Source organism: Acomys minous (genome assembly GCF_964271855.1).
Source record: "Acomys minous genome assembly, chromosome: 20".
In the NCBI taxonomy this organism is placed as follows: domain Eukaryota; kingdom Metazoa; phylum Chordata; class Mammalia; order Rodentia; family Muridae; genus Acomys; species Acomys minous.
This window is the reverse complement of record NC_140502.1, coordinates 12,467,576-12,482,720: the sequence shown is the minus strand read 5'-3', so window position 1 is coordinate 12,482,720 and position 15,145 is coordinate 12,467,576. Positions and strand designations below refer to the sequence as shown.

The 15,145-nt window shown below is 46.6% G+C and overlaps 1 protein-coding gene across 1 annotated transcript in view; it reads right to left on the bottom strand.

The window, feature by feature from the left end:
- LOC311591210 (ubiquitin carboxyl-terminal hydrolase 29-like) overlaps nt 1–12,268 on the bottom strand; it is a gene marked incomplete at its 5' end in the record, with an annotated part of 136,338 nt that extends 124,070 nt beyond the window's left edge. The window contains one exon of the mRNA XM_084770597.1: nt 12,176–12,268. Coding sequence (XP_084626723.1) covers nt 12,176–12,268 — 93 coding nt within the window. The remainder of the gene's footprint in view (nt 1–12,175) is intronic.
- Nucleotides 12,269–15,145: the final 2,877 nt, after the last annotated feature.

Here is a 15,145-nt window from a genome sequence, read left to right as displayed (position 1 = left end):
CTCTCTCTCTCTCTCTCTCTCTCTGTCTCTCTCTCTCTCTCACACATACACACACACACACACACACACACACACACACACACACAATTAGATAATGTTTCCCAATGATCACGGAGTTCATTGATTCAGATTCAACTACGCTGTCTGGCCAGTGAGCTTTAAAGACTTCCTTTCCCCACTGCCACCACAGGGCTTGCAGCCCCATGCAACTGTGCCTGGATTCCATGTGTGCTTCATTCATTCGTTCATTCATTCATTCACTCATTTGTTCATGTGTGTATATAGGCAGGCACACATGTGGAGGTCAGAGAGGGCAGCTTTCAAGAGCCAGTCCTCTCATACATAAGGGGGTTCCAGGGACTGGACCCCGTTTGCCAGGCTTGTCCTCAAGCACCTTCACCTACTATGCCTGCTCCTGGGGCTTCTTACCACAGAAAATATTGGTCAGATCAAATCACATTGCGCAAATGCAGCCTCAAGACACGCCCCATTGCACCGTCTGTCTTGTGAGGATTATTTAGCTTTGCTGTAACATCTTCACATCTGTGTATCACGTGCGTGGCTCATATTCATCCTAACACCACGGTTTCTCATTCCTCCTCCATCTCTGGCTGATTCCACCCCTCCCCCTATTATTTCCTTCTTCTGTCATATGAACACACACACACACACACACACACACACACACACACACACACACACACCACACACACACACACAAACACACCACACACACACACAAACACAACACACGCAAACACACACAAACACACAATACACACACCACACACCACACACTACACACACACACACACACATGCACACACACCACACAAACACACACAATACACACACCACACACACCACACACTACATACTACACACACACACACACACACATGCACACATACCACACAAACACACACAAACACACACACACACACCACGCACACCACATACTACACACACACACACCACATACTACACATACACACCACACACACACACCACACACACACACACACACACACACACACACACATGTAATCCATATCTGAGAGAAACTTGCCATATTTACTTTTCGGAGCTTAACTTATTTTAAAGTATTTTAAAATTATCTTGTTTATTTGTTTGTTTGTTTGGTTTTAAAGACAGGCTTTCTCTATGTAGCCCTGGCTGTCCCGGAACTTGCTCTATGGACAGGACTAGCCTTGAATTCAAAGAGCCACCTGCCTCTGCCCCCTGAGTGCTGGGACTAAAGGGGTGTGCCACTTAAATTTACATTTATTTATTTATTTATTTATTCATTTATTGTGGCAGGGAGGCACAAATGTCCTGGTGCGCATATGGTGGAGGTCAGAGAATAACTTGTGAGTGTCAGTTCTGTCTTTCCACCATACACATCTCAGGGATCAAATTTGGGTCATTGGGCTTGGCCGCAAGTGCCTTTACTTGCTGAGCCATCTTGCTGGCCCTGAGTCTAATGTAATGCGTTCTTTCTAATGTGATGTTGACGAGTCTCCTTCGCTTCCCTGAAGTGGCATAAGTGTATTCTTCTTTGTGGCATGACAAAGCTCCACTGTGGACATAGCAATCATATTTCTACTCACGGACCCAAAGGAGGGTATCGAGTTTGAGTCCATAACCTCGCTATTCTGAGCAAGGCCACAATAACACAGGCATGCACACATCTCTGTGGCACACGGATTTAGATTCCTTCACCGCCCTCTACTTTAACCCAGTGGCTGCCTCTGAGAGTCTCCAATAAAGAACGCTGAGGCTGTAACGTCTTCCAGGTCAAGGTCAAGAGCTAAGTCTCAGGCTAGAGGGATGGCTCAGTCATCAATAGGACCAGTTGCTCTTCCAGAAGACCTGGGTCTGACTCTCAGCACTAACATGTCCCTAACTCCAGTTCTGGGAGACCTGATACCCTTTTCTGGTCTCATTGGGTGCTGAACACATATGGTGTACAGGCATTCATGCAGGCAAAACCACTTATACACATAAAATAAAAGTCATTATATATTTTTAAAGTGCATACTTGCCCAGCACAGTGACACACACCTATAATCCCAGCACGCAGGGAGGCAGAGGCAGATGGATCTCTGTGAATTTGAAGCCAGCCTGGTCTACAAAGTGAGGCAGGGTTTCTCTGTGTAGCCTTGGCTGTCCTAGGCTCACATTGTAGACCAGACTGGCCTCGAACTCACAGAGAGACACCTGGCTCTGCCTCCCCAAGGGCTGGAATCACAGATGTGCACCACCATACCCGACTCTGTTGAGATTTTTTTTTTAATAATCAGGGCAGATACTTCTACATATATATCTTGTCTGGGTACTATGTTAGGAAAACTCAAAGGCTTGAAATTCAGAGGTGCAGAGACCAGCAAGGAGATGGGGGTTGGGAATACCACAGAAGATGCTAGCATGGACAAGGGGTATCAGTGGGGAAACAGGGGCATTAGCGAGGAGACAGGGGCAAAAACTGTGAGTATTGAGATACGTCTAACTGCACATGATAAAGACTGAATTGACACGTCTTCCCAACAGAGCATTAAATGTCTGCTCTATGGGCTAAGGAAGATGGGGAACTGTTGACGTCACACATACACACTGCTGCATATGTTCTAGCGGGGTCTAGTTCTAGAAAGGAACTGTGTGATCTCTTGCAAAGCCGTCATTTCAAAGGTGCCCATTAAGAGCCTAAAAAGCCTCACACAGACCTGGTCAATAGTCACAGGTTGGAACCTTCCGCACACCCACAAAGCTGCTCTGATTTTTTTCTCTCTCTCTCTCTCTTTCTCTCAGAATAATTACCTGGTCCAGAGAACTGAAAAGGGCTCAGGCTGCTGCCATGGAAACAGAAGCTGGTCCAAGGGAAATGGAGGGACTACAGTGGGAGCCTGAAGACTGGAATTTTCCAGGCTCTGATATATTAGAGGGAGATTTTGGGTGTTGGGAGGGAGGTGCAGAGGAGAGAATGGAGGGTTTGGGAAATGCATGGGTGGTCTTCCAAATGCCAAGCAAGTATACCCTTGGTGCATAATAAATGTTTCTTAAGAGAAGGAGTAAGGGATATGAAGCTTTGGTAGCATGCTTGCCTTGTATGCAGGAAGTCCTGGGTTTGATGCTCTAGGACCTCATAAGCTGCATGTAGTCATACGCATGTGTAACCTTAGCACTCAGGGAGTGGAGGCAGGCGAATAGGAGTTCAAGGTCATTATCAGCTACATAGAAAGTTTGAGGCTAGACTGAGTTACTTGAGACCTTACTAAAAACAAACAAAAATGACTCCAGTCAACAGGTGGCCTGGGAAATGTTTCTCCCCTTTACAGGAATTATATGTTGCTAACCTCTCTTTTACTTTTAGATAGGGTCTCATGTAGGTCCAAAGCTGACTTTGAACTCACACTCTTCCTCCCTTAGCCCAAGGAGGGCTATGTCAACACACATGAGCTGCCACATCTAGCATACGTCATCATTTGACATCAGCCTCAGCTGCATTCATCCAGGCCTTTCTGTGGACTGCTTTGTTACATAAAATCAAAGCAACAATATAAAGATGGACATTCGTGAAGGAAACCAATTCCAGCAAGGGTGCCAACAGCTGGGCAGTAGGTTGCTACCACGGTCTGCTCATAGTCAGTGTGGCTCTGTTGATAGGCTGAAATCTGTTTGTATACACACACACACACACACACACACACACACACACACACACACACACGCACACACACACACACACACACGCACGCGCACACACACACACACACAGAGAGAGAGAGAGAGAGAGAGAGAGAGAGAGAGAGAGAGTCTTTTTTTTCTCTTTTTGGTTTTTCAAGACAAGTTTTCTCTGTGGAGCCTCGGCTACCCTGGACCTGATTTGTAGACCAGGCGAGGCTTGAAGCCACAGAGATCTTCCCGCCTCTGCCTCCCAAATGATGGGATTAAAGGCATGCGCCACCACCAACTGTATTGTGGTCAAGTGAACAAATGTGCACATGGCCCCCAACTCATGATGGCCTTGCTCACACTATATAAAGGAGAACAACTTTGCAAAGGGACAAAAAATGGATACATGGTAGAAACTGTGCTTCAGGCTTGGAAATTTTATCTTTCCTGGCTTCTATCCTCTAAGCAAAACAGCTGCCGACTTTTGTCAGACCAACTGTTCCTATCAGCGGCAGATGTCACAAATGGGGCCCGTGGAGTGTTTCTCTTTTTCTCTCTCTCTCTCTCTTGAATGCTCCTATGTTTGAGATAAGGTCTCACTTTGAAGCACAGGCTGGCTTAGAACTCACTCCAGGCCAAGGCTGAGCCTCCTGAGTACTAGGATTACAGGCCTGGGTCACCACACCCAGAGCCAAACTTCCTGATTACCAAAATACTCATTCCGTTTCCTTGTGGGGAACAGGCAATGCTAGACTTCACGGCTGCAGTAGGACCTGAGGCCTGACAGAAATAGAAAAGCCAATGAGATGACTCAGTGGATAAAGGCACTTGTCCCCAAGCCTGGTGGCCTGCTTCTTATCCTCAGAACCAGGTTAGTGGAAGAGAGAGAACCGCAACGTGACTTCTGACATCCACATGCGTGCGCTGACCACACACATATGCGGGTGCACACGTAAATACGTAAGTAAATTAATTAAAGCTTCCCTAATAAAAAATGAGTTCAGTGATTTCTCCGGAGTGGACAGGAGCTATGCCCCAAGCAGTGCCGAGACAGTAAACAAGTTCACACAAGTACAATCGTCAAGCCCTGACCTGACACAGAGGTTGTGTGGCAACGTGTCTGGAAATAGCCAGAAGCTGTCCAGCTGGAGAGAATCCGAGTGTGTCCCTAACACACGAAGGAGCGAATGTGATGTCCATCAGGAGAAAAGTTCAGCCAAGTAGAGCAAAGCTGAGAACAAAATGGTAAACAGCCACTCCGTTCTGAGCTCCTGTCTCGACAAAGTCAGCTTCCTTCAAGAATCCCCTGTTAAAGAGTAGGCCAGGCCCTCAGCACCACTCAGTAAGGGTGGTTCACCACCCTGGCTGGGACTGAGGCAGGGGGTCCCAGCATCCTAGCCTGCCCGGGACTGAGGCAGGGTGGCCCAACTTCCTGGTTTGCCCGGGACTGAGACAGGGAGTCCTGCCATCCTGGCTGGCACTGAGGCAGGGGGGTCCCATCATCCCGGCTTGCTGAGGGCTCCCAGGGGCCTTGATGAAACGGACAGTCTCCCAGGAGGTAAGCAGAATCTATGAGCTTAGCTTTCAGGGCAATTAAGAAATGTAAAGTCACAGATGCCACTTGGTTACTACTAAGTCAGATCCTTCCAGAACTAGAACTGCATTAAAGATAGGAAAGGGAGCTGAGTAGCTGGCTCAGGGGGTAAGGCATTTATTTGCCTTGTAAGCATCAGGACCAGGATTCAGATCCTCAGAGCTCATTATAAATGCTGGTTGGGCGTGGCAGCCCAACTGCAATCCAAGCACCAGGGATGGCAGAGAATGGCTCCAGTAGGCTGGCCAGCCAGACTAGCCGAATCAGTGAACTCCGAGTTTGAGCAAGAGATCCAGTGTATAAGGCAGGAAACAATGTTAGGACACCCTCACGGTGAGCCTCCGGCTTTCACACACATGCATGTGAACCCACAACCACACCCACTATTGCAGACAAGTGTATGCAAGCACAAATACACTCACACAGGCACACCACACACACACACACACACACACACACACACACACACACACACACACACACACACGTCTTTATACAAAAAACGAAGACTGGAACAGGGTGAGAGCAAAGGCTGCTTTGGACAAGGCTTAAGTGAGGGCATCTTAACTCCAAAGAGTTCATCCTTCCAAACAGTGTGTCCTGGGGCTGCGTCATCCTCTCCTCCGGTGTATTAGCCCTCTCCTGGGAGTGTTAACCTTAGCTTCTGTTTGATTAGAACATACTAGCCATAGACAAGACTGGATTTTATTATGACATTTTCATGTCTGGACACTGTATTCTAATAGTTCCCACCCCCACGAACCTCACCTGCCCTCCCCTCACTCCCACTGATCTTTTCTCCTCCCTTCTGCTTTCATGTCCGTGTGTGTGTGTGTGTGTGTGTGTGTGTGTGTGTGTGTGTGTGTGTGTGTGAATATATTTAACTGGCGTTACTTATACAAACAAGAGTGAAGGGTTATTCATAAGAGCATGAGCAACTTACTAGCAACTACACAGCTGAGAAAAATGTCTTCCTCTCCACACCCCCCCCCTCAGCAACTATTGATAGTTTATGGGTCCTCAGGGAGGAGGGGGGCTTCCATCTCCCTAGAGATATAAACAAATCCTAGGAAAGCATCATGCCTGTCATATGTGAGCTGATGAACAGAGAGTCTTCACCCCCAATGTCATTTTCACTGAGCATCTTACCTTACGTCACTGTCTACCTGACCCGGCACTCCAGGGCCAGGTACCAAACAAGCCTATGGGCAAAATGCACTCACTTCTCTCTGCTCCTCACTGTGAACGTGATGTGACTGCCTGATGCCCCCATACTGTGATGTCCCCACCACGATGAACTATGATCTCTGGGATTGTGATCTCTTTCTCAAGAAATAAGGTGTTTCTTGTCAGGGCATTTTTATCCCAGCAACAGAAAGAATGTTACAAGCGAGAGGGCGGGGGAGGAAAGGAGGAATGGCTGCAACCGTGCTATCCTTCTCGATGTGATGTGATGTAGCCATCACACTCAAGACCTCAGGAATTGTGCGAGACCTACCCGAGACCGGCCCAAGGTCAAGACAGCTGAAACCCAGGCATATGTGAGACAGATGCTCTCTAGGGTCCAACCCTTACCTTTAGTAGGTAGTTTGCTGTGGGAGAGAGAATCACTCTTTTGTGAAGATGTGACCACCATTGGTTTCCCACGCTCCAGGGGATGGATGTATAGCCGCACGTATGGACAATACTAACTCGACTTAATTGGTTATTTAAAAAAAAAAAGCCTTAAAATCGAGAGGTGTGAGTTTAGAAGGACACTTGGGCAGTTTGAGGGATGGAAACAAGGGGGAGGTAGGCACGATTATATTTATTGGATACATGTATAAATTGATCAGAAAATACAAGAAAAAATTAAAAATAGAATTGAAAAACTATGTTCATTTCTGCCAGCTGGCTAGACTGTCCAGACACAGAAACCGCACAGTATCCAGGTCTCATCATTTCTGCATGGCAAAAAAGTGGTTTTTTTTTGTTTGGCAAGATCTCTCCCATGTAGCTCAGGCTAGCCTGGAGCTCACTATGTAGCTACGGATAACTTTGAATTTCTGATCCTTCCGCCTCCACCTCCTGAGTGCTGGGATTGTTAAGAGGGTACCATTCCGCCACGCCTAACAAAACCTTTAAAAAAATAGCATGGAAATGTCCTCGTGGGTGAAGAAAACACAAGGTACTCAAACTAAAAATTTACGCCTGGGTGTCACTTTTTAAAATAACAAAATGTTCATTTGCTTGTCCATTAAAAGTGGCCACGTGGAGATTCAACGACAAATAAAGAGGGATTAAGGCTGAGCCTCCTGACAAGGACTAAAATGTTCTAATCCAAGCAAATCATGAGACCCTTTCATCCCCTTTGACCCAGTAACTTGACTTCCAGAAGTTCTTTCTAGGGAATTAATGAGGCACCAGAGACAGGGCTTGAACAGAGGTTGGGCGTTCCGTTTTTCCACTGGATCAGTGAAATGTCAGAAGAACTTTTTCTTTTTTCCTTCCCAGAGCCAAGCCGAGGCTCCTTCGTCTTCTTAGGAGGTCTCTACTGCTACAGGACGCCACTGTTTCACATCCTTTATTTTCTTCAGAAGAGAAAAGAAAAAAAAAAACTGCAGACCGAATTCTTGACAGAGAAACGGCAATCTGTCTGGGCTCCGCCGGAAACACAGAGCCATTGCGGGGTTGAGTTGTGCCCACCCTAAACCTCCCCGCCCCCCCTCATCCCACAACTCACACCAAAAAAAAAATCACATGTTGGATTTATGAACTCCCCTGCCTCAGACTAGGCCTGTAGGTGAAGATCTTGAAGGAGAGAATTAAGGTCAAACTAAGTCATTAGGCTGGGCCCCGACCCAATAAGGACTGGTGGTTTCTTAAGAAAAGAGGGAATTTAGACACAGACGCGCACAGAGGAAAGTCCGTGTAAGGACACGGGGAGAGGGCGGTCCACTGAGGATGGGGGCCTCAGAGGGGACCAGCCCTGATTCTGCCTGGCCTCAGACTTCCACCTCCTGGGAAAAAATTTTCCATCATTTAAGCTATTGTTTGTGATAAGTTGTTATGGCAATCTTAGCTGGCCGGTAAATATTGACTATAAACGTGTATAGATGTGTGTACACACACACACACACACACACACACACACACACACACACACACACACACTTGACTTTTTTTTTTTTTTTTTTTTTTTTTTGGTTTTTTGAGACAGGGTCTCTCTGTGTAGCCTTGGCTGCTCTGGACTCACTTTATAGACCAGGCTGACCTCGAACTCACAGCGATCAGCCTACCTCTACCTCCCGAGTGCTGGGATTAAAGGCGTGCGCCACCACGCCCGGCTTTTTTTTTTTTTAAAGAGCATCATCATGTGGCTGGAGAGATGGCTCAGTTAGCAAAATGGCTGCTGATGTGTTCCTGTACAAGACACCAGCTCCCAGTACCCTGACTTTCCAAACAACTATGAAGCAAAATAAACCCATTTTCTCTTAAGTTATTTTTGTCAGAATTTTGTTGTTGTTGCTGCTGTTGTTGTTTTTGCTGTGCCTTGGGTTTTGAAAGAGGGTCTCCATACTAGCCTTCGCCGGTCCGGAACTTGTTTTGTAGACAAGGCTAGCCTCAAACACACAAGAGATCTGCTTGTTTCTGCCGCTTATGTGCTGGGATTAAAGGTGTGTGACACCATGTACAGTTTGTCTTGTAACTTATCAAGTAACTAGAAAAGAAATTAAGACAGCAAGTTGCAGTGAAGAAGACACAAAGGAGATGGGGGAGGTTAACAAGCATGTGATTTTCTTTTTTTTTAAATTTTATAAAATTAATTTATTTATTATGTATGTATAGAATGTTCTGCCTGCATGTACAGCTGCAGGCCAGAAGGGCGTCAGATCATATTACAGATGGTTGTTAGCCACCATGTGGTTGCTGGGAATTGAACTCATGACCTCTGGAAGAGCAGACTGTGCTCCTCACCTCTGAGCTACCTCTCTAGCCCAAGCATGTGATTTTCAATCGTAAGGACTAGAATTTGGTTCCCAACACTCATGTCGGCCAACTCACAAAAATGCCCGTAACTGAAAGCACCAAAAGCATCCAATGCCCTCTTCTAGGCTCTGCAAGCACCCGCATGAAAGTGTACACAAACACCCAAGCAGATACACAGATAGACATAAGTCAAATAAAATCTTTAAAATATAAGTTAGACTGCAGTTGGGCACCATGCTGTCCCATTCCTCTAATCACAGCCCTTGGAGGTAGACCAGAAGGACCTTTTACATTCAAGGCCAGCCCAAGCTACACAGTGAAATCCTGTCTCAAAAACCAAGCGTTGGGACCAAAGAGATGGCTCAGTGGTTAAGAGCTGAGTTCCCAATACTTAATAGTTTTATGGTTTAGGGGGCTGGCAAGGTGCTTGGTGTGCTAAAGTGCTTGCTGCACAAGTCTAATGACTTGAGTTCAACATACGGACTCTATGTCATCAGCTGAAGGTGGTAACGCACATCTGTGATCCCAGCGCTCTTAGAGAGAAATAGGAGGTGGAGACAGTGAGCCAGGACTCTACAGAGAGGTAGAAATAAGAAGAGAGACCCATGGCGCCTTTCTGCACTCCACACTGTCCCTTTGCTTCTCTTAGCAAAGACTATTTTTTTTCTAATGCTTGGGATGAGGCTAGACCGTCGTTTCTAAAAACTACTTTGGCCACTTTCTTCTGGCTTCTCTATGTATGCTCATGTGACTGGAAGTTCTGTGCTGTGTGCTTATAGGTGGGGCGAGTGTGTGTGTGTGTGTGTGTGTGTGTGTGTGTGTGTGTGTGTGTGCGTGTGCGCGTGTGCATGCGTGCGTGTGTGCGTGCGTGTGTGTGTGTGTGTGTGTGTGTGTGTGTGTGTGTGTGTGTTTTGGGGGGTAAAGAAGCATGAGGTCCTTAGAGAGAGAAAGACCCTGCTTCAACAAGGTGGAAAGAGAGAACCAACTTCTGAAAGTTGTCCTCTGATCTCTACACATGTGCCACGCTGTTTGCACACGCGTGCACGCCCCTCCCACATTAATAATAATAATAAATAGACATTTTAAAAAATATGTTTTTACGACCTGGAAACTGAGGTGCCCAGAACACTGGCTGGGTTGTACTCTTTCCGAGAAAGCCAGTCTCTCCCTGAGCTGGATGGCGGGCATGTATATATTGCTTGGATTTCAGTCCACGACTTAGCTCATTAATCAGGGGAAAAAAAATATTCCGAGGTGGGTTGTTGAACCACAGTTTTATCTGGCACCTGGACCAAATGTTGACATTGAAACTATTTCTGAAAAGACTGAGAGCCTCCTGTCAGAGAGGCTTCGACCACCGAAATTCCTTTTCTATTTATTTAGGTTAGGCTCAAATCCTCCCCACCCTATCAGATGTCTTCTTGAAGAACCCAAGGGTAATCGTGTCTGGTAGGATGACAACGCGAGCCTATGTATGTTATTTGAAATTTCCCGTTTTGTTTTGTTTTGTTTTGTTTTGTTTTTTTGAAACAAGGGTCGCATTAACTCAGCCTGGCCTGGAACCTGCTCTGTACCTGCGTGTGAACTTGAATTGCTGATCCTCTTGCCTCCAAACTTCCAAGTGCTGGGATGACAGCCATGTACCATCACACACAGTTTATTCAGGGTTGGGGGGAATCAAACCCTGGGCTTTGTGAATGCTAAGCAAGGACTCCATTGCATGGCCCATATCTCAGCTCTGTTTTAAATTTTCTGCTAGACTCTTTTTAGTTTCTGTGGGCTTTCGATGACCACTATTTTAACTTGGTATTAAAAGAAATGGGTCGAACCCCTACCCAGACCTAGGCAATGGACAGGACATTCTTCACAGTTGGGTGGAGAGTGGGGTCTGACTTTCACACAAACTCTAGTGCCCCACATTTGACCACATCCCCTGGATGAGGAGGCCTGGTGGTACTCAGAGGAAGGCTAGCAGGCTACCAAGAAGAGACTTGATACCCTATGAGCATATACAGGAGGAAGAGGTCCCCCTCAGTCACAGTCATAGGGGAAGGGAATAAGGGGAAAATGGGAGAGAGAGAGGAATGGGAGGATACAAGGGGTGAGATAACAATTCAGATGTAATATGAATAAATCAATAAAATATATTTTAAAAAAGAAATAAGCGGGGTTAAATTTTAATAATGATTGTGTTTAAATCAAGGTTTTAAATACATCACATAAACATGTAACCACCATAACACTTGTAATGTCACACTTTACACCGTTTATGCATGATAAATCTGTTTGCGACACATCTATGGTCACTTGTTACAGGAAAAACTCTGGATAATGGAAAAAGTGTCCTTGGCTGTCATTGGACATCTCTTCTGAGAGTTTTGCCAGAGTAGGGAAAGCAGTCTTTGGGTCAAGAGAATAGTCTCACAGCTTCCTCTTGCAAGTCAAGAAACAGAAATGGAAGAGACTCTTTCTTCCTCCATACTTGAGGGCAGTAGTGGGAGGGTAGGGTGGCTGAGTAGTTAGAGCTCTCACTGAGGAAGCCAGACCATCTGAGCTCAGTCCCTGAGACATACAAAGGTGGAAGGAGAGAACCAGTTCTACAGCATTGTGTTCTGACCTCTGCATGTCACACACACACACACACACACACACACACACACACACACACACACACACACACACACACTCCAGTCATGGGCATGATAGGCAAAGCTTCAGCAGAGGGAAACATTTGAAACTATGGGATAAAGAAGGGTTTACTACAGCTGGCGGGAAAGTTAGTGAGCAACACAATAAGAAACATTTAAATTTGATTTCATGAAAACTGAAGATTTTAAATATTGGGAAACATTCATAGAAATAAAACTTCAGTGGCTAACTCATGTCAGGCCAATGGCGGGTAAATAGGTAGGACAGTCCAACCTTACAAAACTAACGTACGGAGTTGGGACGAGGGGGCCGGAGAGATGGATCACCGGTTAGAAGTGCTTGCTGCTCTTGCAGAGGACTCGGACTTTGGTTCCCAGCACTCATTTTGGGGTGTCTGCAGGGATCTGATGTCCTCTTCTAACCTTGGAGGATGCTGCACATGCACATGGGAAAAACACTCAAGTTTAAAGGACGAATGTTTCCATCCACTCGTGTTGTAGTTTGGAGACTGAGTTCAATTCACAAAACCTAACTTAAAAAAAAAAAAAGCCAGGCATGGTGATATGCTTATAATCCTATAGAAAGATGGGAGGGTAGAAACAGAATTACCAGGAAGCTTGGGCATCAGCTAAGCCTGGGGTACACAGTAGAAACAGGGTACACTGCCTCAACAAGGTATAAAGCAAGAACGGACTCCCCAAGCTGTCCTACGGCCTAGACACAAGCGCCATGGCACATCACTCATGGTGCACTAAAAAGTAAGATAGATTCTAAGTGTTCTACACACACACACACACACACACACACACACACACACACACACATGGGTGTGTATGTGAGGTAATACATAATCAGCTTCATGTGGCCATCTCATTTAATCTGTACCTATTTCAAAAACCACGCCACACATCAAAAATATGTATCACGCAATTTGTCAATTCAGAAACGAATGGGGCCGGTGAGACTGCTCAGCGGTTAAAGGCGCTCGCTGCTTAAACCCAGAGACCTGAGTTTGATTCCCAGGACCGACATCCCGAAATTGTTGTCCTCTGGACTTCACTTCGTGCATGTGCATGCACGTGTGTACATGCACGGACACTCACACACAAATAGAGAAGTGTAAGAAGATGATTTTAAATGAATAAAAATGTTCGTTGAAGGGGGGGATGGGAATGCCACCATCTATGGACAGCAGGCGAAGATGGCGCCTCCTCACTAGAGGCTGAGTGTTCTCCCACCTTCAGCGTGGCCCTTGCAGCCTGTGAGGAATCCATTTCCACGGCTGACAAGTCACCCAGCCTTGTGCACCCAGGAAATCCCACCGGACTTCTGACAAAAGAGTGACGTTGGATCATGGGAGGTTAGAGAGGCAAAAACAGTGCTGCGATGGCTTGTCCCAGTGGTCAACGTGACACAACCTAGCCTCAGAGAGAGAGAGAGAGAGAGAGCGTCCAGATCAGGTTGGCCAGCGGGGCATGTCTGGGAGGATTCTCTTGCTTATGTTAATGTAAGAGAACTTAAACTTGAGTGGTACCATTCTCTTTGTGAGGTCCTGGACCATACGAAGGTAGAGAACAGTAGCTGGCCTACCAGCATGCATGCCTTGGTTTCTCTCTGCTCCCCACGGAGGGTGCGATGTGAGTAGCTCTTTCAAATTCCTGTGGCCTTGATGCCTCACTTGACTGGCTATAGCCTATTATTTCTTTTTGTCGGTGTCTTATCCCGGCAGCAGACGTGTGACAAGGACAACGGTGGTCCTCCAGCCCTCAACACCTTTGACATTACTATCGCCAACAGAGCCACCGCTTATATTATGACCACTCAGTTTGACTTCCTTTCCCCCTCCCACCTTCTAGAAGGTTCCTCTGTCCCTTCTCATTTACAGCTGTCAAAATTTGAAATCATGCAGAAAACAAAATGATCAGTTTTCTCCCACCCACCCCCAGACTCCATACAGTGTTTTTTTTTTTTTTAAACAACAGGAACATTTTATTAAAATTGGAGGTGGGGTATTCGCTGAGCTGGGCTGTTTTATGAACTGTGTGTACTTATTTATTTTATTTTTTTTTCAGAGAGCTTGGAAAATTCCACGCTCAGAAGCTCTTTCCTGGGGCCCCTCTCCATCTCTCCTGAGCTGAGGTTTCCATGACAACAGCCTGAGCTTGCATCCATCACCCATAGCAGGTAAACGGAGGAGAACAGAGAGTTCCTAATGCTGAGATGTTTTGGTGCAGAGGTGGGGAGGGCATCATGCTAGGCTCAAGCCCATTTTCGTCCCCCACCCCCACCCCCGCAACAACCTGAGTTCACCCGAGGCTCCCTATTTCAAAATCAGTCTCTTCTCGACTAGGTACCTGTATCCTGTTGTCAGTTTCTTGTCTGGGGTGGGGGGGCTGGGTAGAGGAGGATGACAACACACATACCCAGGGACAGTTATGGGTGGGGGTGGGGGGACAGGATGTTCCTGAGGCTGGAGTGGAAGAAAAAAAAAAACTAGGGAGCTAAACATCACAGACATGCATTATACAAGAGAGCCTCCTTAACACGGTGGTTCTCAGCCTTCCTTAAAGTTGCAGTTCCTCCCGTTGTGGTGACCCAGCCATGAAATTACTCCTACGAAGTTGTTACTTCATAAGTGTACTTTTGTTATTCTTCTGAATTGTAATGTAAGCATCCCATAAGCGACTCCTGTGGGGGCGACCCACGGGGTGAGAGGCTTCTGCCTTAAGAGTTTCCCATGAGATGTTCTCAGGGGACCCAAGGACCTGCATTCTCCACTCCATCCCCACCCTCATTTCTGTACAGTAACACTGGTTGACTGGCTTGGAACTTCCGCTGTTGACCAGGCTAGCCTTGATCTCACAGAGATCCACCTACCTCCACCTTCCAAGTGCTGAGATGAAAGGTGCAGTACCCTGTGCAGCGGCCAAGAATCTGCATTTCTAGCAGGTGCCTGGGTGCTGTTTTTTTGTTTTTCACTTATTTCTGATGGTGGTTCTGAACACTTAGGTAACGCGCTGTGGTCACACTGAACTTATTATCCACTCTTGACCCCATCTCTCTCTCGCCAGTGAGTCCCCTCTCTAATTTTTAGGGTTGTGAGGCAGTCCCAGCCGCTATGTGCTCATGACTGTGACAGCATGTGCTTACGTCTTGTGGACGGCTTTTCACGGCACTCCTCCTCGCCCTGTGCCTCTTAAGAGTTTTACAACTTCTCCTCTGCAACATTCCTTAGGCCTGGAAGGGGGTGAAATAGATGCC